Consider the following 23,101-nt stretch of genomic DNA (forward strand, 5'->3'; position numbering starts at 1 on the left):
TGATCCCTAGTTGGCGATCTAAGATCCCACACCATGTGCCTTGGGAGCAACACACATGCCATGACTACTGAGTCCAGGTGCCACAACTAGAGAGAAACTCACACACCGTAACAGAGTCCCAGAGCAAAACAGAAAAAAAGTCATCTCAAGGTTACATGTGGAGTTAGCATAAGGTCAATTATCACCGTTACCAGGGGCGGCTGCAACGGCGCACATAGCGCGGGCAAATGCACCGGTCATAGCAAACAAGCTCTTCCAACAACACAAGAGAAGATGCAACACAAGGACATCACCAGATGGTCAACACCGAAATCAGGTTGATTATATTCTTTGCAGCCAAAGATGGAGAAGCTCTATACAGTCAGCAAAAACAAGACTGGGAGGTAACTGTGGCTCAGACCATGAACTCCTTATTGCCAAATTCAGACTGAAATTGAAGAAAGAGGGGAAAACCACTCAGGTATGACCTAAATCAAATCCCTTATGATTATACAGTGGAAGTGAGAAATAGATTTAAGGGACTAGATCTGATAGATAGAGTGCCTGATGAACTATGGATGGAGGTTTGTGACATTGTACAGGAGATAGGGATCAAGACCATCCCCATGGAAAAGAAATGCAAAAAAGCAAAATGGCTGTCTGGGGAGGCCTTACAAATAGCTGTGAAAAGAAGAGAAGCGAAAAGCAAAGGAGAAAAGGAAAGATATAAGCATCTGAATGCAGAGTTCCAAAGAATAGCAAGAAGAGAGAAGAAAGCCTTCCTCAGCGATCAATGCAAAGAAACAGAGGAAAACAACAGAATGGGAAAGACTAGAGATCTCTTCAATAAAATTAGAGATACCAAGGGAACATTTCATGCAAAGATGGGCTCGATAAAGGACAGAAATGGTATGGACCTAACAGAAGCAGAAGATATTAAGAAGAGGTGGCAAGAATACACAGAAGAACTGTACAAAGAAGATCTTCACAACCCAGATAATCATGCTGGTGTAATCACTCACCTGAAGCCAGACATGCTGGAATGTGAAGTCAAGTGGGCCTTAGGAAGCATCACTATGAACAAAGCTAGTGGAGGTGATGGAATTCCAGTTGAGCTATTTCAAATCCTGAAAGATGACACTGTGAAAGTGCTGCACTCAATATGCCAGCAAATTTGGAAAACTCAGCAGTGGCCACAGGACTGGGAAAGGTCAGTTTTCATTCCAGTCCCAAAGAAAGGCAATGCCAAAGAATGCTCAAACGACCGCACAATTGCATTCATCTCACACACTAGTAAAGTAATGCTCAAAATTCTCCAAGCCAGGCTTCAGCAATACGTGAACCATGAACTTGCAGATGTTCAAGCTGGTTTTAGAAAAGACAGAGGAACCAGAGATCAAATTGCCAACATCCGCTGGATCATGGAAAAAGCAAGAGAGTTCCAGAAAAACATCTATTTCTGCTTTATTGACTATGCCAAAGCCTTTGACTGTGTGGATCACAATAAACTGTGGAAAATTCTGAAAGAGATGGGAATACCAGATCACCTGACCTGCCTCTTGAGAAATCTGTATGCAGGTCAGGAAGCAACAGTTAGAACTGGACATGGAACAACAGACTGGTTCCAAATAGGAAAAGGAGTACGTCAAGGCTGTATATTGTCACCCTGCTTATTTCACTTATATGCAGAGTACATCATGAAAAACGCTGGGCTGGAAGAAGCACAAGCTGGAATCAAGATTGCCAGGAGAAATATCAATAACCTCAGATATGCAGATGACACCACCCTTATGGCAGAAAGTGAAGAGGAACTAAAAGGCCTCTTGATGAAGGTGAAAGAGGAGAGTGAAAAAGTTGGCTTAAAACTCAACATTCAGAAAATGAAGATCATGGCATCCGGTCCCATCACTTCACGGCAAATAGATGGGGAAACAGTGGAAACAGTGTCAGACTTTATTTTGGGGAGCTCCACAATCACTGCAGATGGTGATTGCAGCCATGAAATTAAAAGACGCTTACTCCTTGGAAGGAAAGTTATGACCAACCTAGATAGCATATTGAAAAGCAGAGACATTACTTTGCCAACAAAGGTTTGTCTAGTCAAGGCTATGGTTTTTCCTGTGGTCATGTATGGATGTGAGAGTTGGACTGTGAAGATGGCTGAGTGCCGAAGAATAGATGCTTTGGAACTGTGGTGTTGGAGAAGACTCTTGAGAGTCTCTTGGCCTGCAAGGAGATCCAACCAGTCCATTCTGAAGGAGATCAGCCCTGGGATTTCTTTGGAAGGAATGATGCTAAAGCTGAAACTCCAGTACTTTGGCCACTTCATGAGAAGAGTTGACTTATTGGAAAAGACTCTGATGCTGGGAGGGACTGGGGGCAGGAGGAGAAGGGGACGACAGAGGATGAGATGGCTAGATGGCATCACTGACTCGATGGACGTGAGTCTGAGTGAACTCTGGGAATTGGTGATGGACAGGGAGGCCTGGCGTGCTGCGATTCATGGGGTCACAAAGAGTCTGACACGACTGAGCGACTGAACTGAACTGAGATAAACACATATATCCACACCAACTCTTGCACATCAATGTTCATAGCTGCATTATTCCCAGTCCCCAAGCCTGCAAACAACCCAGTGCCCAGAGAACTTAGGAATGGATAAAACAAATGTGCTAAATGTGTAAATGGCGTATTATTATCGGCAGCAAAAAAAAAAAAAAGCAGCTCTGATAGATCCAGAGACAGAAAAGAGACCGGTGATTGCCAGGGGCAGGGGGAAGACGACTTGGGGGACTGCCAATAGGGGTGCATGCTTTGTGTAATGAGAAATTTTTCTAAACCTGTGATGACTGAGACACAGCTCTGAGAGTACACTAAAAACCACTGCATCGTATACCTGCAAGGAGTGAATTGCATGGCATATGGCTGTCTCCATAAAGCTGCTAAGAAATCTCAACACTGCAATTTAACATTTTACGATGTGTGCATTTTTATTTTTTAGAATATTAAGCCTTTACCTACTTTGCTGGCTGAGTTTGTGGCGTCCCTTCAAAGTCGTGACCCAGGCCAGCGTCCTGCTCTCCTGCCCCACTCTCCCCGCCCGCCCCAGCCTTGCTCAGCAGCTCTGGGGTGCGGTACCCTACCTGCCTCTGGTGCATCTTCATCGAGTGCAGGGGCAGGCAGCCTGCTCCTGGGCCCAGCGTTGTAACCATCTCCTGCTCAACCAGCCCTAGAGCTACCAAGATGGCTGAACACACAACACGTGGAGGTGAGCACCTCCCACCACGCAGGGTCACGTGCCCACCGGACCAGGGGGGGGTAGGCTTTGTAGTCAGGAGAGGCTAGGGGGGCCCTGACTCCTGCTGAGGGTGTGACTGGCTCATTGGGGTGACTGCCGGCTTTGAGGGGGAATCAGTCACTCTGGGGGGGAAACAGCACCCAGGGAGCTGTTTGACTCGGGGATCTTACCAGGAACAGCATGGGGAGCAAGGGAAGGGGATTTGCTAATTGCCCTTTGAGGCTCTCCTGGTTTCTGGTGTTACGGAGGCAACAGAATCAGGCCTTACTTTTAGCCTCCTTCCTACACCCGCTGGTGCAGATGTCAGATAGACCCGCGTCAGATTGCGGTTCGGCCAACCACTAGGTCGCCTCCAGCAGGCTTAATTCGGGAGCAACGGCAGAGGAAAGAGACGGAGCTGGAGGGAGGCCCAGCTGAGGACAGAGGCTCTCGGTGGCCTCGAGGACCAGATGAGACGGGGTGGGAAGCGAGCAACTGGGACCAGGCGGGAAGACGCCGACGCCGCCCACGGTCTTGGCCCAGAGGCAGCCCGGGCGATGCTGGGGTGCGGGGTGCCCGGGAGGCTGGCCGAGGAGGCTTGGCTCAGTTACAACGGCAAGAGGCAGGGTGACCGTGCTGCGGGAGCTGGCTGGGGCAAGCGGTCTAAAGCCGATGGAAAACAGTGACGGATGTGACCCCGTGATGCGCGAGGCCGCGCCAACAGGGCAACAGGCACACCCGAGCACGTGGGTGGGGCGGAGCCTGCCTGCTGTCCGCAGAGACGCAGAGCTCGTGGGCTTCGCCCGAAGGATGGAAAAGGAAGGTTGGAAAAGCAAGTCCACGACGTTCTGGGGCCTCTGCCGCTGGAAGCCTTTCCTTCCCGGGAAGGCGGGCGGGGGCCATGTGTCCGGAAGACGCTGATGAGTCCGCGGAGAATTTAAAAACCCCTTACCCCACCAGCTGATCGTGAGACAGGGGGACTGTTCGAGATGATGCAGGTGGGCCCAGCGTCATCACGAGGGTCCTCAGAGGTGGAAAAGGAGGGCAGAGGAGAGTGTCGGGCGAGCCCCCTTGAGCACTGAGTGGCCACTGCCAGCCTAGAAGGTTTGGGGAAGGGCGGTGAGCGTGGCACACAGGCCTCCTCTAGGGTGGAAAAGTATAGCGATGGTTCTCCCAGAGATCAGAGAAGGAAAGCAGGCCTGCAGGACCTGGACTTTAGCGCAGTGAGACTTATGCCTGCCTCCTGACCTCAGAACTGCAATCTGTTTTGTTTCTTAAAACAATTAGAAAAAGAAAATAAGAACAGAAATCCCACGCTCGAGAAAACTTGCCACTCCCACTCTGTGGGAGTCTGTTTTGAGGAAACACGCAGGTTGCCCCCCGAGGGTCTGCTCAGGTGTGTCCTCAGGGCACGGAGAGCTGTGAGGGAGAGGCAGACAGGGAACTGCCGGGGCCTGGTGGAAACCCAGGAAGTGGAATCGCCACCTAGGCATCATGACACGTCCCATTTTTAGCAACACAGGGAGGTGGGCGGGAAGAGCAGGGCTCAGAACAACACGCTGGGGCCTCGCCCGCTGTAAAACCCCACCCCGTTTGAACACGGAGAAAAACAGTGCCATCCAGGACCACTTTTGTGACCTTTGTCCTCTGGTACATTTCAGACTTTCCTAAGTAAACAGAAACTACTTTTAAACATGGAAAATCTCCCAGGAAGGCTGCCTGCCTGCCCCCGCCCACCCCTCACTACCTGTGTGCGGCTGGGCCCTGCCCGGCACCTTCCTCTGTGACCCCAGCTCAGACCTCACCTCTGGCTGCCAGCCAGACTGTGTTATAATGAGGAAGAACCTTTGAATTCTGTCACCTGAGTCCATCACTAAGTCACTAAGTGATGCTGCTTAGTCACTAAGAATGCTGCTTCTAAGCTTAAATTATACATAATAGCCCGCCTCTGGGAGCCCTGACTCACAGGTAGTGAGCATTTAAGCTAGAATTCCTTTGTTTAGCTCACAGGAGACCTCCTGACCACACCACCTGTGAGTGTCTACAGGAAGGAGGAAATGAACACATCCCCTCTGAAGCAGGAAATGTTTCACCTGACTCCATCACCTCTCAGTGTAAGAGCAGCCTGGATTTTAACTCAGATGAGATGGTTCTTTGGGGCACAAGTCTCCTACCGTCTCAGTTTGCTGGCTTTTTGAATACACGCACTACTCCTTGCCCTAACCACTCAGGCTCTCAGTTCATCAGCCTGTCATGCACCAAGCAACACAAGCTTGGATGCGGTAACGAGATCACCGGTGCCCAGTTCCACCTGCAGGCTGGCTGTACTTCCCCCGGCCTGAGTATGGTCAACAGCTCAAAGGTCCCTGGGCATTTGGGGGGCATGGAGGATTGGGCATGGAGGAGGTGGGTCCCTGGGATGAAGGCTTCTCCCTCCCGGTTTCAGGCTGCAGTAAGCCCCCCAACCCCCGTCCAGGTGTCCTCCACCTTGCCCAGTAACGATGGTTACTGCAGCACTCAACACCCTCCTGCAACCCCTGCATGTGCCCAAGGCTGCAGGGGGCTCAATTCTTGGGCGCACGTGTTTCCCTGAAATCACCTCCCACAAAATGCTCGTTTTAGAGCAGAATGGAGACCGAAGCGCACCGAGTAACAGCCCCCAAGACGTCCACGTCCTAACCCCTGGAGCCTTGAATGTCACCTCACATGCAAAGGGCTTGTGCAGATGAGAGCAGGAGGGTGGGTGGACGTGGAAGCCGTGCAGTCCTGAGACTAGGACCACCACGGTTACTGGGGACTCTGGACGCAGCCCCGAGGGCCTGACGAGGAGGAGGCAGCGTGGGACCGCACCGTCCACAGCGAGCATTGCAGATGGAGTGAAGAGCCACCAACCAAGGGGTGCAGCGGCCTCTACACGTCAGAAAAACTCTTGCAGTGGATTCCCCCTTAGAGACTTCAGGGGGAACCAGCCCTGCTGACACCGTGACTGGGCCCAGGGAGACCCAATCCAGAGTCCCAAGAGGACACACGTGTTGTGTTAAGCCATCGCAGCAGTAGGAAAGTACCACAGAATGCTGGCTGAGACCTGAACGACTGCCCAGGACCCAGATGGGCCGCCAGGGGTGACCCACTGTGCAGGCTGTGGGGACACAGCCCTGAGCCGCCGGCCTACAGGCCTAAGTGACATCTGTTCTCGGAGCCCATCCTTGTCCAGAAATCCTTGGAGAGAAATTCCCTTCACGTCCACTCAGGCGGGGACAACAATGCCAGCAGTTGGGTGTGCGGCCAAGGAGCAGGTGGGCTGGACGCTGGCCCGGCTCGGGGGCCGGCTGCTCGGCAGCTCCAGGGGCTAGGCGGGAGGGCAGTTGCTCTGATCCGATCAGCAGAGACCATACACCAGGATTCTTCTGCAGAAACGTCTCCAGTTTAAAACTGGAATCTGTTAAAACTCTAAAACGCACAGCGGATAAACTTCAACTTTGCAGCTGGCTGCTGACGGAAGCAGGCCGTGCTCTCCTGGGGTTCCTGGCCCGTCCACACTCAAACCTCAGGCCCAGCTTCTGCAGGAGGAGTGGGAGGGGCCTGGTCACCAAGCCAAGTGGTCCCAGAGGTCAGACGAGCCTGCACTAGGTCACCGGTGGGAGCTTCCAAGTCCCCTGGCTGCGCTGGGCTGGCGGAGGCCTGGAGCCCAGGTCTCTCAGAAAGCTGGGGTGGGGGAGGCAGGAGACGGGGAGCACTGACTCCGGGGAGAGACTGAGGGGGGGCGAGGGATCCCCTGGGACTCTGACCTGCTCCAGGGTCCTGGGCGGCCTCCAGGTCTCCAGGCCTTGCTGGCGCAGGGACGGGAGACCGCCCTTCCCACGCTCAAGGGGCCTCGGGCCGGTGACTCTTGCGGTGGATGACCAGCTGGGACTTCCAGTCGAAGCTGTGGCCGCAGTCAGCACAGAGGTGGCGCCGCTGGCCGGCATGGCCCTTGCGGTGGATGACCAGCTGCGACTTCCAGCTGAAGCTGTGGCCGCACTCCTCACAGGCGTAGCCGCGCGGGCCCGGGAGCGCGCGTTGGGGCGGGCCGGCCGGTGGCTTCTCCGTGCACGGGCCGCCGGCATGCGCGCGGCGGTGGATGACGAACACCGACTTCCAGTCGAAGGCGCCGCCGCACTGAGTGCACGTGTAGGGCTTGCTCCTCGGCGGCGGCGGTGGTGGCGGGGCCTCGGGGCCACCGGGCCGGCCCTCGCTCTCATCTCCTGGGGAGTGAAGGAGGCCAGGTCACCTGGGGCCCCAGCACTGTCCAGCCGAGGCCTCCTGGGCACCCCGCCCGCCCCCATTCTCCACCCCCGCCCCTGCCCCACCCGCACCTGCACCCCAACCCCCACCGAGGGACCTTGAGAGGCCACTCACCCGGGCGGAGGCGTCTCCGCCCCTCGGATCCGGTGCTCAGCACCTCCGGCTGAGACTCCGCGCGGGACTCAGGCAGGGGGTGCGGCAACCCTGCTTGAGGTGGGGGGCCCATCAGGTGAGGGGTTCGCACGAATGAAGGGCCGGGGGCGGGGGGGCAGCCCTTGGGAAGCGCTGGGAGGCAAGGTGCGCCCAAGGGCCCGGACAAGGAGAGGGGGCCTCACCCAGGGAGACCACCGTGCCGTACTTCTCCAGCATCGCGTCCCAGTACAGCTCCTTCTGGGATGGTTCCAGGAGCCCCCACTCCTGCAGGGACACAACCCATCACCCACATAACTATCTACCCTGCACCCACCAGGCCGATCCTGGCCAGAGCCCTGCTCGTCCCCTGAGGGGTGGCAGGTTACCAGAGCCTCACCTGCTGAGATGGGAACCAGTGAGCACTGAAGATGTAGGCCCGGGAAGGGAGCTGCCTCTTGGCTCACCAGTCACCCTCAGCTGCCCCACCCCTGGTTCTGGCCGCAAAGAAGGAAGCTGAGGACACCTGGATGGCCCTGGGACTGCGTGTGCTGCGTGGAGCAAAAGGCCAGGGAATGGCGAGGACCCCAACCACCTCTCCCCTGCCTCTGGTTTCAAGGGTAATAGAGATCCTCAGGGAAAGTGCCCAGCACCTCAGCAAACTTGCAGGGAGGCTGGGGCGCCAGAGGGCAGGCACAGCCTCGCACCTCCGGGCACAGCTGGGCCGGCTGTGGATGATGCAACCAGGCCTTCAGGCTGCGGCTGGGTCCTTGCGAGCTTCTCAGTGCAGAGAGGGTTAGGAACAGTGTCACTGGGAAAGGACAAGACCCTGCTGCCTGCACTCAGGACCCAAGCCCTCCAGTGACAGGGGCTTCCACGCCCAGTTGGTTGCAGCTGAGGGCTGACTGGCCTTGGATGAAGGCCCTGGGCCATTTCCTGGTAAAAGTGTCTCTATTCTGACCTCAGGTGTGCAAGGGAGGCCAGACTACTGGGTGGCACTCAGGCTTTCCTGCCACACTGGGGACCCTGTCCCCTCTGCACAAGCCCATGAGGGTTCACCCCGGGTGCCGGCTCAGGACTCCTGCCAATCTCCGTCTCACGTCTGTAAGTGCGAAACCTACCTCTGCCAGTTCCCATCACTCTAAACCAGGTTCCCAGTTCCCTGAGAGCAGATTCTTTCCAAGCACTGTTCTGTCCCCCAGGCCCTGCCAGGGGTACCCTGACACCAACTCCACTTCAGGGCAGCAAAGAGGACAAGAAGCACTGGCCAAGGAGCCTGGACATCCGGCAGGACAGAGAGCAGCCCCTGAGGACACCCTCTTCCTGCAGCAGGGCTGTACTCGCCAACCAGGGGCTGCTCACCTGAAGCCGGGGTGGCTGGAAGGGTGCGGAGGTCGGTTCCTGTTGTTCGACGTGCTCCTTGTGGGACTGGGCTGGAGGTGGGGGGCTGGAGGATGCTAGGAAGCCAGGCAGGCAGGGGTCAGGGACTGTCCCTGCGAGCCAGTGCAGGCAAGGAGCTGGCATTGGTGCTGTAGCCTGGGCCCTCCTCTGGCAACAGGAGGTGTGCTCTTTGTGTGCCAGGCACACGGCAGGTAGGCAGCCAGCCCTTCCCTCCAGCCTCTGGGGGGCCCAGTCCTTGTGGGGCCCGCCTCCCAGCTGGAGACGCCAGACCCACTCCAGGAGCCCCCAGTCTCTGCACAACCACTCCTGGACTCCCCCACCTTGACTCTCAAGGGGCTCCAGCCCTCGTGCACCCGCACCTCACCTATCTCCTGCATGTAGCCATCAGGCTCCTCCTTCACGCTGCAGCTGAGCTGGGCATTGCCCTCCATCTGGGCATCCTTTGGCCCCTCCCCAGAGGCTGCCCTGAGGGGCTCCACTGTCCCTGAGGGGTGGACACCCCCCACCAACTCCTCTGTCTTCTGCGTGGCTGGGAGCACAGCTTGCTGTAGGACATGTGCTGTAATCTGAGGGGGGAGGGAGGGTCATTGGGGTGCTAGTTTCACTCTGTCCCTCAGAGAAGCCACCACCACCACACTCACCCAGCCCAGCAGCTGCCCAGGGTCACGCTGCAGGTCTTCGACCAGGATAACCGCCTCCTCAGGGCTGCCTGGCTGCTGGCCCCGCACCCAGGCCTGAATCTCAGGGGGCAGCGCCCCCAGGAACTGCTCCAGCACCAGCAGGTCTAGTATCTGCTCCTTGGAGTGCGCCTCGGGCTGTAACCACTGGTGGCACAGAAACTGCAGCCGGGCCAGAGCCACCCGGGGACCAGCCACCTCCTGGTAGCAGAAGCCCCGGAAGCGCTGGCGTGCCGTCTCAGGATTCTCTGGGATGGCCTCCGGGTCCAGAGAAGGCAGATTTGGGGGACCCAGTGGGGATGGCATTGTGCGGGGAATCTTCCTGGAGCCACCTGCAGGAAAGAGGGGTCGGAGTGTCAGCCACAAGGCCACAGCCAAGGTGAGGCAGCTGCGTGCAGACAGCCCCAGCCCAGGGGTGGTGGTGGTGGTGCTGATGTCTGGACAGAGAGGACCCTAGTGTGGGGACGCTCGAGGCTGAACTGGGGAAAGTTTAGTGGAAGGAAAGGTCACGAGAGCTGGAACTAAGAGCAGAAGGAAATCTTGTGAACCACTTGGAGTCGGATGGAGCTTCCAGGGAACAGCTAGATGATGCTGAACCCAAGGCCAGGGGAATTACCCCAGGCTTACCAGGGTCAGGCCGAGGAGCCGAGGGTGGGGGAGCCAGGGTGAGAACAGGCTACCCGTCCCCTCCATCTCTGGGTGACGTTGATTCAAGAGGGGCACCCCGAGGGGCTGGTCTGCGCCACGGGCGAGGCAGGGGCCGACGTGCACCCCGAGACACCGTGCTCGCTGACACTAGACAGCTGTGCGTGACTCACACCGTGTGGACCGTACTTGTGAAAGGCGGAAGCCAAGCAAAACAGAGCCTAGGGCTGTATGGGGCGCTCCGCGGACAACCGTGTCCCGGCCCTGAGGGTCCGCAGGGAGACGCGTCCACATGGGGGGGCCTGTCCGACAGGTTGGACAGGGCCCGACCCCCAGAGCTGGCCTTCCACAGACGGAGGGGAGACGGGGGTCCTCCGCGAGGAAGGGACGGCGCCCCAGACGGAGGAGGGGCCAGACGAAGGCTCGGGGGCGGGGCGCTCCGCACGCGTCGGGTGGCAGCGGGAGGGCCCACGCGCATAGGGCGGCGGCGGGAGGGGCCCGTGCGCCGCGCCGGCCGGCGCTCACTCCGCCACCCCGAGCCACTGCGGTGAGCGGCCCCGCCCCCTTCCGCGGGCCACCCCTCCCATGGGCCCGCCCCTCGCGCGTTGCCCCGGCGACGCAGCCCTGACCCATCACGCGTCGGCTTTGAAGCCCCGTCCCTTCCGCAGCCCCCGTCGGCCTGCCCTTCGCGCGTTGCCTCGGCGACGCAGCCCTGGCGAATCACACGTCTGCTCCGAGACCCCGCCCCCCTCCCGTCGGACTACGTTTCCCATGAGCCTCAGCACGCGAGCACGGGAGCGGCCTCAGAGCAGGTGCTCTTTCTCGGAGGCCTCGCATGACTGAGGGGCGCCCCGTTCCTCCGAGCGGCATCTGCGGCGCCGCGGGCTTCGGGGGTCTCCCGCCCCGTCCCGGCAGCCGCTCTCCCTTTGCACCCGCCCCCGAAGACTCACCAACTGCAGAGATGGACGAGACCTCCGGACGTTGTGCATGCGCACAGCAGGCCGGCACCTATTGGCCGAGAGGTGAGGCGGGGCGGGGCGTGACCTCTCGGCCAATCAGGCTAGCGCTCCGCCCTGGTGCTCTCCCTGCAGCCTCCTTCTGGGCGCCGGCGGTCGCCGTGGTTACCGCGGGAGCACAGCGGCCCGCCTCCCGCTATTTCCAAGGCGACCGCCGGAGCGTGGCCCTGCCCTCCCAGGCGGCCGGAAGTTTCCCAGAGACTCGCCTCTCGGGGTCCCAGGAGGAAGCAGGGACCTGCCGGGAAGGCTGGCCTAACCCATGAGCGTTCTCCGCCTTCCCCAGGAATTTCTCCAGCGAGGGTGGCGCTGGGGTCCGTCATTCGACTACCACTGAGCGCCCTGCGGGGGTGCAGGGACAGCAGGCACTCATCTACTGATGAGGAAACTGTCCCGTAATCTATATCCTCAGACTCTCAGACGTGCCTTCAGCTAGATGAGTCCTGCAAAAAAAGGTCTCTTCCACCATCTACCATGTGGGGAGAGCTGGAGCTCTAACAGCCTATTCAGGAGATTTCCCTCAGTCATGTTTATTTTGGGTCTACCCTTCCAGAGAGCTGCTGGTTTTCAAGCCTTCTGAATTTCTACAGCGTGAGCCTGGTTGGACCACCCCGCACGTCCACCAGCGCCAACTCAGTATTTGGCTTTTCCCTAAATCGGTACTAGCTCCTCGATTTCCACCCACTTCTAGCTTTCGTATGCCATTGCCTCCTCTTTCACGATCCTACTTGTGGTTTTGTGTTTTATTTACTTATTGGCCACACCACGCAGAATGTGGGATCCTAGTTCCCCAATTAGGGATCGAACCCTGGGCCCCCAGCAATGGAAGCTTGGAGTCCTAACCACCGGACTGCCAGGGAATTCCCAAGGGTTAGTGTTTCAAACGCTCCCTGTGGTTTCAGTGGGTTTCTGGACCAAGTAAGATGCATGTGTTCAGTCCTTCATCTTGACCTAGAAAACCCACAAAAACTTAGTCATAACACATTCGGGGTTAAGCAGAGGGGTCAGCCTGGCAGGACACAGCCCAACATGACCACAAAAGTTTGGAGGACAACTCTGGGGCCAAGACATGGGGGCAGGGGGATACTTATGGTTGCTGTTCCTACCCCTTGGTACTGGGAGGGTGGACTTGAGGAGGGTGGAGGAACTGGGGTAGTAGGAGCCAACCACATGGCAAGAAAAGCTCAGTGAAGCAGGAAGGAGGCTGGACAGGGCACCAGGCCTAGCCTGAGGGGTCAGTAGGGCTCAGGGTGGAAACCAGGTTCCAGGAGCTCCTTCTGAGATGCAACAAAGGTTGCATGTGACTGATTCTCTGGGAACCTGTTTGATATGCAACAGGCTCCTTTGCTCTTGAGTCCCACGGGCTCCTACCACAGCGCTCTGTAAGCTGTGGGGTTTGCCTGCATCTCACAGCCACACCAACAGACCCTGATATAACCTGCTCAATGCTCCCTCATGGAGGCCTGCCTAGGGGAAGACAAGACAGAGCCAGGCCAAGGCAAGGACCAGGGCAGAGAGGTTGGGCCCAAGACGGCTGGACACTGGCTCAGAGGACCTGCCTCTGAGGAGTCTTGGAGAGCCTGACCCTGTGTGACCCCTCTCCCTACCCCCAAGTCTCCTTTCCTTCAAAGACTTGTGAGGTTTCAGGGGCGGCAGCCTGCCGGCAGGTTTAAACCTAAGAATGTGAGGTCTTGAGGTGATGGAGCTGGAGCACTCACTGGGCTGGGGTCAACCTTCTGGGTCACCACACGTGGCCACAGCCTCAGATTCCAGGGTCTGGACCCACAAGGGCTCATGTCCCAGCAGAGCTGCAGCGTGGGGCAGCCCCACCCCATCCGGGTCCCCGACTGCTCAGGGGACAGACAGGCTGCACCTCTACCCTGCAGCCCCTCACAGGGACCAGGCCTGAAGCCAGGGCCCTGCAGCTGTGTGACAACACGTGTGCATCACGCTGAGATGAAACCCGCTTCAGGCCAGCTATGTTCATGTTTCTAAAAAGAAACCTTTATTAGGGAGTCTCTCTGGACTCTGTCTTATCAAAACCTCCTGAACCACGACCTGGAGGCTGAGGCCTCGGACCTGCACAGTGCCGTGCAGAGTTTAAAACGTACCTCCAAGCCGCAATTTCTAGTCTTTTCCCCTCCAATAAATGCACCGTTAACTTCCCTGGAGATGAGACCCCGGGTGGAGATGCCCCAGGTGGAAGGCCACAAGAAGCCAACCGGGCCCCCAGCCCATTTGTCTGCCTCAGTGCCCCTACCGGGTGGGCTGTGGCACCCTGGGAAGGGGTCTCAGAAGAGCGCCACACACAGCTTCAGGTGGTGTCAAGTCCTCCACCCCATGAGGGGAGCACAGGCAGGCACATGGACACTGGATCCCACAGAAGCAAGTGGCCAATCCGCCTCCTCTGAACCTGTTGCTGTGGTCACCTTCCGTCAGGGCAGTGGGGCTGGAGAGGCTCGGATGGCGCTGACTTTAGGGAGGGCAGGACACAGGAGCTAAGCCGGGACCACAATCTGAGTGAACAAGCATAGCCAGGGAACCGGCACTCTGCACCTTGCCCCCCAGCTCCCTGAGGACTCCCCTCCTCCTGAGGGTCGGCCTCGTGCAGGGAGCCAGGCAGGCTTCACCTTCCGAGCTGGCAGGCTAAGTGTGGGGTGAAGGGGCGAGCTCTCTGCGCCTCAGCCTCCTCTGGGGAGTGGAGACCCCAGCCACACTAGCCCCTCAGCGCTGTCAGGAGAAGCCGCCGCAGGCAGAGGCGGAGCTGGCGGGAGCCTGCGGGGATTGCAGATTGCCGTCTGCAGCCTCAATGTTTTCTCTTCCCCGGAGGTGGGAGCTGAGGCTCAGAGCCCAGCCACTGGTTCTAAAGCCAACAGCCACCTCCCACAAGGCCTCCTGTCCACGGGCCCGCTCCCAGGAAGCCTGAGCTGAACTGAGGCCTGGGGTGGGGGATCTCTCGGCAGCGGGGGTGCAGCGGTTCTCTACGAAGCCTCGTTTGGGTGGAAACCTCGGAAATGTCTCCGGACCACCTCTACGCCCTCCAGCACCTCCCGTTCTGGTGGTACCACAGGGAAGACACGCGTGAACCGGCAGCACCCTGCCGGCCTCCCCCGTCCTTTCTGCAGCCAGACCGCTTGAGGCTGGAGGGGTGAGCTGTGGCCGACAAGCGGCAGATCTCGTCACCAGGTGCAGGAGGAACCCCAGTGCCCGCGCCGAGCTCCTCCAGAGTGGAGGCCTCTGCGGAGGAGGGGGCTTGTGTGCGCGGAAGGGCCCAACCACCCGCCGGGGAAGGTCGGGCCGCACCCTCAGGCCTCAGTGGTTCTCAGGATGGTGGCTGGCCCCGAGGTGGCGGGGAGCCCGGCTTCCCGCCCCAGCGCGCCCTCGGGCGATGCCCCCGAAGGCGGCCTGGACGGGGGGCGCGGGCCAGCCCGGGGCCGCCGTGCCGGCTTCTCGCCGGTGTGGAGCCTCTGGTGGTGGAAGAGGGCCGGGCGCTCGCGGAAGGCGCGTCCGCAGTGCGCACACACGAACGGCTTCTCGCCCGTGTGGATGCGCCGGTGGCTGAGCAGAACGGCGCCCTTGGCGAAGGCCTTGCCGCAGTCCGCGCAGCGGAAGGGCCGCTCGCCCGTGTGCAGCAGCCGGTGCTGCCGCAGGTTGGAGCTGTGGCTGAAGGCGCGGCCGCACTGCGCGCAGGCGAAGGGTTTCTCGCCCGTGTGCACGCGCCGGTGCTTGAAGAGCGACGAGCCCTGGCTGAAGGCAGCCCCACAGAGCGCGCAGGCGAAGGGCTTCTCGCCCGTGTGCGTGCGCTCGTGCTGGATGAGGTGCGAGTTGCGGCAGAAGCTGCGGCCACAGCGCGCGCACGCGTAGGGCCGGCCGCCCGCATGGATCTTGCGGTGCTGGCTGAGGTTGGAGCGGTGGCTGAAGGCCTTGCCGCACTCGGCGCATCGGAAGGCCTTCTCGGCCGTGTGGATGCGCTGGTGCCGCACCAGCGACGAGCTGTGCCGGAAGGCCTGCCCGCAAGCCAGGCAGCTGTAGGGTGTCTCCCCGCTGTGGATGCGCTGGTGCTGCGTCAGGTGCGACGTCTGGCTGAAGGCTTTGCCGCACTGCGTGCACTCGTACGGCCGCTCCCCGGTGTGTGTGCGCAGGTGCTTGAGCAGGTCGGAGCTCTTCACGAACACCTTGCTGCACGCCCTGCACTCGAAGGGCTTCTCCCCAGAGAGGAGGCCAGGCCCGGGCTGCAGTGCCTCACTCAGCTCGGCCCAGCCGGGAGGCTCGCGCCAGGCCGGGCCCATCCCTCGCGCTCCTAGAGCCCCGGGAGCACTCGAGAAGGCTCCCCCGGGGGCCTCGCGTGCCCAGGGCTTCCGCCGCTCTGACACCCGGGGTGGCTGGCTGGGCGTGGGGTGCTCTGCGAGGGCCTTGTCCCCAGGTGGCGGCCGCAGAGAAGAGGTCAGCCGGAGGCTCACGCTGGCGTCGCCCCTGCCCGGCCCCAGCCGGAGCCTCTCCCAGTAGATCACGGACACCCCGGTGGGTCTCCTCTCCCGGGAAGGGGAGATGCTGCGCCGACCCTCCGGGATCTTCCCGCGCTCACAGGCATCCGCGGTGGGGAGGACCCTGGCAGGCGCCAGAGGGGAGCCATCCCCGAAGGCCCCTGGGAATGGGGCTTCTCCAGAAACACAACCGTCCTCCACCAGAGGAGGGGAGCCTGCAGGCACAGAAACGGTGGACAACTGGGTCATCCTGGGCGAGCCGTGGGGGTGGGCGAGGGGACCCCAGACCCAGCGTGGATGAGGGGGACAGGGGCCTGACTACCTTCAGGTGCAGAGCTGACCCCGGGGTTCTCCTCTCTGCTCCTCCCTCACCAACTCTGGTACTGACCGCCTGGGCCCTAGCACCTACTGACTGCCTCTCCCCCGTAAGACCCCACCAAGGCAAGACCACAAGTGATCTGGGCAAGACTGTGTCCCCAGGGCCTGGAATGGAGCTGGCCACCCCAAGTGCTCAAGAAACCATGCACCCATAAATAAATGGCCTCAGGGATGAGGTGGCGAGGGAAGACTGGAAGGGTCTGAGGCCACACACACTGGCCGAGGGTGGAACTCTGGGCAGGTCTCCCCATGGCCTGGAGGCGGCCCCGAAGCCACCTTCAAAGGGTGGCCAAAGTCGGAGCCTCTAGAAGAGGCTGAAAGTGAACAGTCAGGAGGGTGGGAAGCCATAAAGGACCACGTCCGGAAAGGGAGGCGTACGAAGCCAGCTCAAAGACTGGCCTCCAGCTCACACCCCGAGCCCCACTCACCGTGGTGGGGCCTCCTCTGGGCATCCCAGGCCAAGGTCACGTCCGCCCCACTGAGAACCCAGGGCTCGTTGCCGCGCTCCAGCTGCGTGACCACACGGGGCCGGGACACAGACAGGCCTGCAGGAGAAGACGGGCGAGTGAGGGGCAGACGGAGGGGCTGGGGCTTCATGGGACGCAGATAGCACCGTCTGTGAGGATGAGGAGGCCAAGGGCATACCCCAGGGCAGGGTCACACCTCCTCCCACGAGTGAGGAAAACCATGCTGGCAGCACCAGCAGGGGACTGAGTGCTGAGACACCACAGCTAACAGGGATGCTTGGCCAGTGGGCACGTGGCTGCCAGGCAATGAGAGGTTAGTGCTGGCAGCCCAGCCTGGCTTCGCGTGGGGACCCAGCACTTACCCAGCGAGGCCAGGAGGGCGAAGTTCTCCAGCATCACCCGGCGGTACAGAGCCCTCTGCGCTGTATCCAGGAGCCCCCACTCCTCCTGGGAGAAATGCACGGCCACATCCTCAAAGGCCATTAGGCCCTGCCAGAGTCGGAAGGTGGACACAATGAAGCTACGGCTGTGTGACCCAAGACCCAGCTCTCTGCCCCAAAAGCTACCTCTGCGCACGTCTCTCAGCTGCTACCCGCCCCCCCAACAAGTCTCTGCAGGTGGAACGCCCCTGACCTGGTTGAGCCCCTCCGCCTTCCTTATCTAGGCCGTAGATGCCTCTTTAACCCCGCCTGACCATCTACATGAGGAAGCCCCAAGGGAAGCCCCTGGTGCCCACCCATTCTCCAGCCTTTGCAAATGCTGACCCACCCAAAGGTGCCCTCACTGCTCCTGCACAAGTAACAGCAAGTGATGGCAGCAGAGCCCCCGGGACACGCCCATCCCTGCAGGGACGCCCTCTCCTGCTGAACTCGCCCAACATTTCGAGGCTGCTCTTTGAACCAGAGGGCTGGCTGATCCCCTGCAGTCGCCACAGGCAAGATCCCAAGGACCTGGCGGGCACACAGAAGCCACTTCCCTCCTCCAACAGTCAGACCTCCTCTATTTCCTCCTCATTCGGCTGCCGCCTCCTTTCCCTCAGCCACCTGCCAGACTTCCCCCAAGAGCCCCAGGACTGCCAGCCATTTCCATCTCCCTAGAACCCTAAGTATCTATGCATGTCCCTGGCTGACTCCATGAGATCCCCTCCTCCTACGTTTGATTCCCAGGCTCAGCCTCACTCAGAACACCAGGACACTGTCGTTGGACAGCTACAATTCCAGGTCCATGTGACACCTCCACTCTAAGATACCATAGACTCTTACCAATTTCCCCTTAAACCTACTTTCCCTTCAAATGCCTAATTTTGTCTACAGCACCTTCTTCCCCCTCCCCCACTCTGTCCCACTGAGTGATAGTTGTCACTGACACAGTCCCAGGGCAAGGATGTAATCAAGGGTTTTCGATTTCAGGCCAAGCTCCCAAATCCTGGCCCCACACCTGCATCCTGTTGGGTGCTCCGCGGAAAACCTTAGAATGGTCCTTCCATTGGGCACTCACGCACATCCCACTTGCTACACCAGCGTATCTACACAGAATTCTCTTCTCCACTGCCCGGACTCTGGCCGCAGCCTGCTCCCTGCACAGCGCCACCCCCTCTGCTGCCCTCCATCCAGAAAACGATAGGATACGTAATACCTCGTGACTTAAAGCATGTCCAGTCTCCAGTGCCCTGGGATAGTCTTAATTCCTCGGCCTGTCCTTTAGGACATACCCTGTCCTGGTCCCGCAGTTTCGGTTTCGGAAGCGCCTACACTCAGGCTTCCCTCCCAGCTTTTGTACACGGGGCAACGTCCCCTGGGAAGTTCTACTCACACCTCACCCCCTTAGCTGCAAGAAGTGGGGATCCCACGAGTGCACGCCCAACCGGCCGGAACACCAGGGCCTAGGACGAAGCGCGAGGGGAAGACATCAGGTGAACTGCCTCCCCGGCTTGGGGCTCTGGTCCCTGGAAGAGGCAAAGTGGGGTGGGGCGCCCGGGCTCTAGCTACTCACCTGTTCCTGGTCGGGCTGCGCCGCCGCCGCCGCCATTGGAACCTGCAGAAAGGGCGGGCGCCCAGACGCGGGCCTCACTCTCCCCGTCCGTCAAGGGCGCCGCGTCGGGGCTGCGTGGAAACCAGAGAGCGCGCGGCTCGGCGGCAGCCCAAGCGGCACCCGGGGAAACTGAGACCGGCTATGAGTCGTGGGCCTCCTGGCTCCGCCGCCCGCGCCTCGAGTCTCCTCCCGCGCGTCCTCGCTGCCCGCGCCTCGGGTCACAAGACCCTCCAGCCAAGCCGGCCGCGACCCTGCCCTCTCCGGCCGTCACCGGCGTGGCCCGACACCGGTAGCCAAGTGACAGTCCCAGGCGCCGGAAGTCCAATCTCGTGAGCTCTCATTGGCCCGTGGCGCGTTGCGGACGCACGCGCAGAGACTTCGGGGAGGCGTGGCTTCTGCCTGCCTGCAGGCAGGGCGGACTGGGGTGGCGCGGGGGGGGGGGGGCCCTCCTGTCTCCACGGCAACGGCAAAGCGTCACCGCGAGAGACGCTGGGAAGTGGAGTAGCCGGCCTTCCAGATGTCTGTACTATTAATACTGTATGTAAATCTTTGTATTGTAAGAGATAGCATCCATTTTGGCGTTCACTTCAGTTCAGTCGCTCAGTTCGTGCCCGACTCTTTAAGACTCCATGGACTGCAGCATACCAGGCTTCCCTGTCCATCACCATCTCCCGGATCTTGCTCAAACTCACGTCCATCGAGTTAGTGATGCCATCCAACCATCTCATCCTCTGTCGTCCCCTTCTCCTCCTGCCTTCACTCTTTCCCAGCACCAGGGTCTTTTCCAGTGAGTCAGTTCTTCGCATCATATGGCCAAAGTATTGGAGCTTCAGCTTCAAAATCAGTCCTTCCAATGAATATTCAGGACTGATTTCCTTAATACTACAATTAGTATTTGTGATTAAATTTTGCTCACCTTGAAACTGAAGAAAATCTAATGCATATCTCTGTAGGACATGTTTCCTGCCATTCTTGTACACAAAGAATATTCAAGTCCCATCTGGGGTGCACCTTGAACCCACGTCTGGACTACAAACCCAGCCTAAACCTATATATTGGGACTCAAACACAAGGTGTTTTTCTATTGTTCTGGCTTCATGGCATAGCACGAGGGATCCCTTCAACCAGGGATCAAACCTGCACCCCCTGTAGTGAAAGCATGGAGTCTTAACCACTGGACTGCCAAGTAAGTCCCAACCCATGGTCATTTAATTGAGATCACACACCGGGTCTCCGGATTTAACGAAGTTCAGGTTCTTTATGTCTCATCGCAGAAAGAATTCAGTGAGATACAAAAATGATAGGTAAGAAGTAGATTTATTTAGAAACACATTCCATAGATAGAATGCAGTCAGCCTCAAAAGGCCAGAACGACCATGGGAGAAACACTCCACAGTGTGGGCCATCTCAGAAAGCGAGAGGCCCCAAAACATGGGGTGATTAGTTTGTATGGGCTGGGTAACTTCATAGACTTAATGAGTGGAAGGGCTTTTCCGACTATTTGGGGAAAGAAGTGAAGATTCTCAGGAATTGGGCCACTGCCCACTTTTTGACCTTTTACCATTGGCCTCAGCACTGTCAAGGTGCTGGTGCGTGTGTCATGTAACTTCTCTGGGGCTTCTCTGCACTGGGGAGGGGCTCTACATGTACCCCCACTTCAGCTGCCTTTGGTGTTGGTGGAGGCTGGGGCTGAACTGGGAGCCTCCCCGCCACGTCCCCGGGTACATGGCTTCCACCTACTACAACCAGGTGTCTTTGAAGATGTGTACACAGGTGTCACAGGGGTGGGCTCTCCAGCTTTCTGGGTCTGCGTGGTGGTCCTGGACTGTGAGCCTGACCGCACTGGTACAGATGGCAACCCTCCTCGACTCCAGGCCTCGTGGTGGCCCTCGGGCAGGTTAGGAGTCTGTGGACATCTTTGGTGGGGGACATGATTCTGCTGACCAGGAAGGGGCAGCTGAACCAAAGGGCCTTGCCGGAATGTGTCACATGTGGAGGCTCAAGAGGGCCCATCCCCCCGCCCTTCACCCAGTCCCCCTCCCTTCTCCACGTGGATGTCAAACGGATGTTCTTTTTTTAAATGTATTTATTTGGCTATGTCAGGTCTTACTTGAGGCATAGGGGATTTTCCCTGTGGCTTGTGGGCTCCAGAGCATGTGGGCTCAGCAGTTGTGGCACTCGGGCTTATTTGCATCTCGGCACAAGGGGTCGTATTTTCCCATCCAAGGATCAAACTTGCATCCCCCACACTACAAGGTGGGCGCTTAACCACTGGACCACTGGGGAAGTCCCAAAAGGGATTCTTGTCAGATCGAGTCACTCCTCCAATCATGTCTCCCCAACTCATGCCCCACCCCGTCCCCCCCAGGATAAAGGCCTAACATGAATCCTTCTCCCTTGGGACTTTGTGGTAAAGGACTTCAGGTGTCCTGCATACCCTCCTCCAAGCCTCTGCACATGCTGATCCCTCTGAAGCAGGACAGAGAAGTTGTTTTTTTTTTTTTAATATATGTATTTTTAATTTTTAACTTTACGATATTGTATACAGAGAGGTTCTTTTAAACAGAACCTTTAAAAGAAAGACATAGCTATGGAACACGAACGATATGGGGCTTCCCAGGTGGCTCAGTGGTAAAGAATCTGCCTGCCAGTACAGAAGGCACTGTTTCAATCCCTGGGTTAGGAAGATCCCCTGGAGAAGGAAATGGCAACCCACTCTAGTGTTCTGCCTGAAAAATTCCATGGACATGGGGTGGCAGAGTCAGAACTTGTTAGGCCCTAACTAAACAGGGGCTGGGAACTGACCCTCTCTGGCCGAGGGCCCCATGGAGGGTCTGCTGGCAGTGCCAGGGGAGCTTCCCTGCTTCCTGAACAGGCTCACTCTGCTGGGGGCAACTGGAATGTCCTGGGAGCAACTCCCTTCCGACTGCTCCAGACTCTGTGACAATAAAGCCGGAAGGGTTACATCACCTTGGAGCCAGGGCTGTGGCCCAGGAGGCAGAATAGAAATGGGTCGTGGCCAGGGTGCTGAGGGGGCAGATTCTCGATGACAGCGATGTCCACGTGCCTCTGGGGACAGAGTAGGAGGGCAGGGGAGGCACCCTGTCCTCTTGTGGTCCAGAGGGTCTTGTGACTTCCAGCCCTCCAGGGAAAGCACTGTGGCCAGGTTCTCAGTCACCTGTGTGCCCAGAGCTTACCTGAGGTGGAATCATAGGACTTGAGGGGTACAGCGGTCTGAGAATAAGGAAGCAGGTCCCTCAAACCAGCGCAGCTTCGTGTGGCCACCAGCTGGAGATGAGCCATCTTTCTGTGCCAGGCCAGAAAAACCAGATCCCTGTAATCACCACTCCAGGCAGACAGGGGCAGGTCCCCTCTACGTAGATGGGGAATGGTGGGGCACAGGGAACAGGCAACAGGGGACGCCAGAGCCCAGTACGCAAGGGCACAGGCTGTGAGATCTACAGGGGCCAAACTCATATCTATTAACACCACGCATAAGGTCACTGAGCAGCTGAAGTTGTCCTGAATCCTGCAGTCTTCTGAGCCATATTCCTGAGAGCTGTCACCCCACCAGCAAAAGCCAGGGAGGCTCCTGTTGCCCAAGCTGGGTTGCTGGTGACTTCAGCAGTCATGACCTTCATGGCTGTCCAGCCTCAGGGCGCAGAGGCACAGCTGTGAAGAAAGGAAAGCGGGAAAACGGGAAAGCAGTTTCAGGATCTTCTGTTGGGTGTGTACTTCCTGAAGGAGCTAGACGTTAGGATTTCTTTGTGGAACTTCTGCTTTTATAATTTTTGTATCTGTTTTATTTTTTGGCTGCCTTGCATGGCATGAGGGAATCTTATTTCCCTAACCAGGGATGGAACCCAGACCCCCTGCAGTGGAAAGTGCAGAGTTTTAACCACTGGACTGCCAGAGAAGGCGCAGCACTTATTTTACAATATCTAATACCATGAGAATCTAGAAATCTTCCCCAATGGCTCAGTAGTAAAGAATCCGCTGCAGTACAGGAGATGCAGATGGGTTCAACCCCTGGGTCAGGAAGACAGCTGGGAGGAGATGGCAACCCACCCCAGTATTCTTACTTGGAGACTCCCATGGACAGAGGAGACTGGAGGGCTGCAGTCCACAGGGTCGCAAAGAGTCAGACACGACTGAGTGACTGAGCACGCTCAATAGCCATGTGAGTTCAGTGTGGTAGGCAGAACCACGGTTCTCCAAGAACGTCCACACCCTAATGCCTGGAACCTATTAACACGTTACCTGACGTGGCCATAGATGGGAATATTATCCACAATTGCCCGGGTTAGTCTAGTATAATCACATGAGCCCTTGAAAG

At 58.4% G+C, this 23,101-nt stretch overlaps 2 protein-coding genes across 8 annotated transcripts; both read right to left on the reverse strand.

The window, feature by feature from the left end:
* Positions 1-1,479: 1,479 nt before the first annotated feature.
* Positions 1,480-11,441, reverse strand: ZNF446 (zinc finger protein 446). 5 transcript variants are annotated; one of them, XR_011467567.1, is made up of 8 exons: positions 11,022-11,323; positions 9,712-10,079; positions 9,435-9,636; positions 9,032-9,126; positions 7,876-7,957; positions 7,655-7,747; positions 7,045-7,500; positions 1,480-6,816 (listed from the first exon to the last, which is right to left on the reverse strand). XR_011467567.1 is itself a non-coding variant. In XM_070386928.1 (7 exons), exons 1-7 carry the CDS (start codon positions 11,023-11,025, stop codon positions 7,121-7,123), a joined length of 1,224 nt encoding a protein of 407 aa, XP_070243029.1. In that variant the 5' UTR covers positions 11,026-11,323; the 3' UTR covers positions 1,480-7,120. The 5 variants fall into 5 exon arrangements, 4 of the variants coding, with proteins under 4 accessions (XP_070243029.1, XP_070243032.1, XP_070243031.1 ...); XM_070386928.1 differs by having other exon boundaries at positions 1,480-7,500; XM_070386931.1 differs by lacking the exon at positions 11,022-11,323 and adding an exon at positions 10,375-10,944 and having other exon boundaries at positions 1,480-7,500.
* Positions 11,442-13,387: 1,946 nt separating this feature from the next.
* On the reverse strand, positions 13,388-19,106 carry ZNF324 (zinc finger protein 324). Of its 3 annotated transcripts, none has more exons than XM_070386914.1 (5): positions 18,727-19,106; positions 18,554-18,616; positions 17,097-17,223; positions 16,696-16,812; positions 13,388-16,104 (listed from the first exon to the last, which is right to left on the reverse strand). In XM_070386914.1, exons 1-5 carry the CDS (start codon positions 18,760-18,762, stop codon positions 14,711-14,713), a joined length of 1,737 nt encoding a protein of 578 aa, XP_070243015.1. In that variant the 5' UTR covers positions 18,763-19,106; the 3' UTR covers positions 13,388-14,710. The 3 variants fall into 3 exon arrangements, with proteins under 3 accessions (XP_070243015.1, XP_070243017.1, XP_070243016.1); XM_070386916.1 differs by having other exon boundaries at positions 18,549-18,616; XM_070386915.1 differs by lacking the exon at positions 18,554-18,616 and having other exon boundaries at positions 18,727-19,105.
* Between the last annotated feature and the right edge of the window lie 3,995 nt (positions 19,107-23,101).

The sequence above is a fragment of the Bos mutus genome, chromosome 18 (assembly GCF_027580195.1).
Source record: "Bos mutus isolate GX-2022 chromosome 18, NWIPB_WYAK_1.1, whole genome shotgun sequence".
Taxonomy (NCBI): domain Eukaryota; kingdom Metazoa; phylum Chordata; class Mammalia; order Artiodactyla; family Bovidae; genus Bos; species Bos mutus.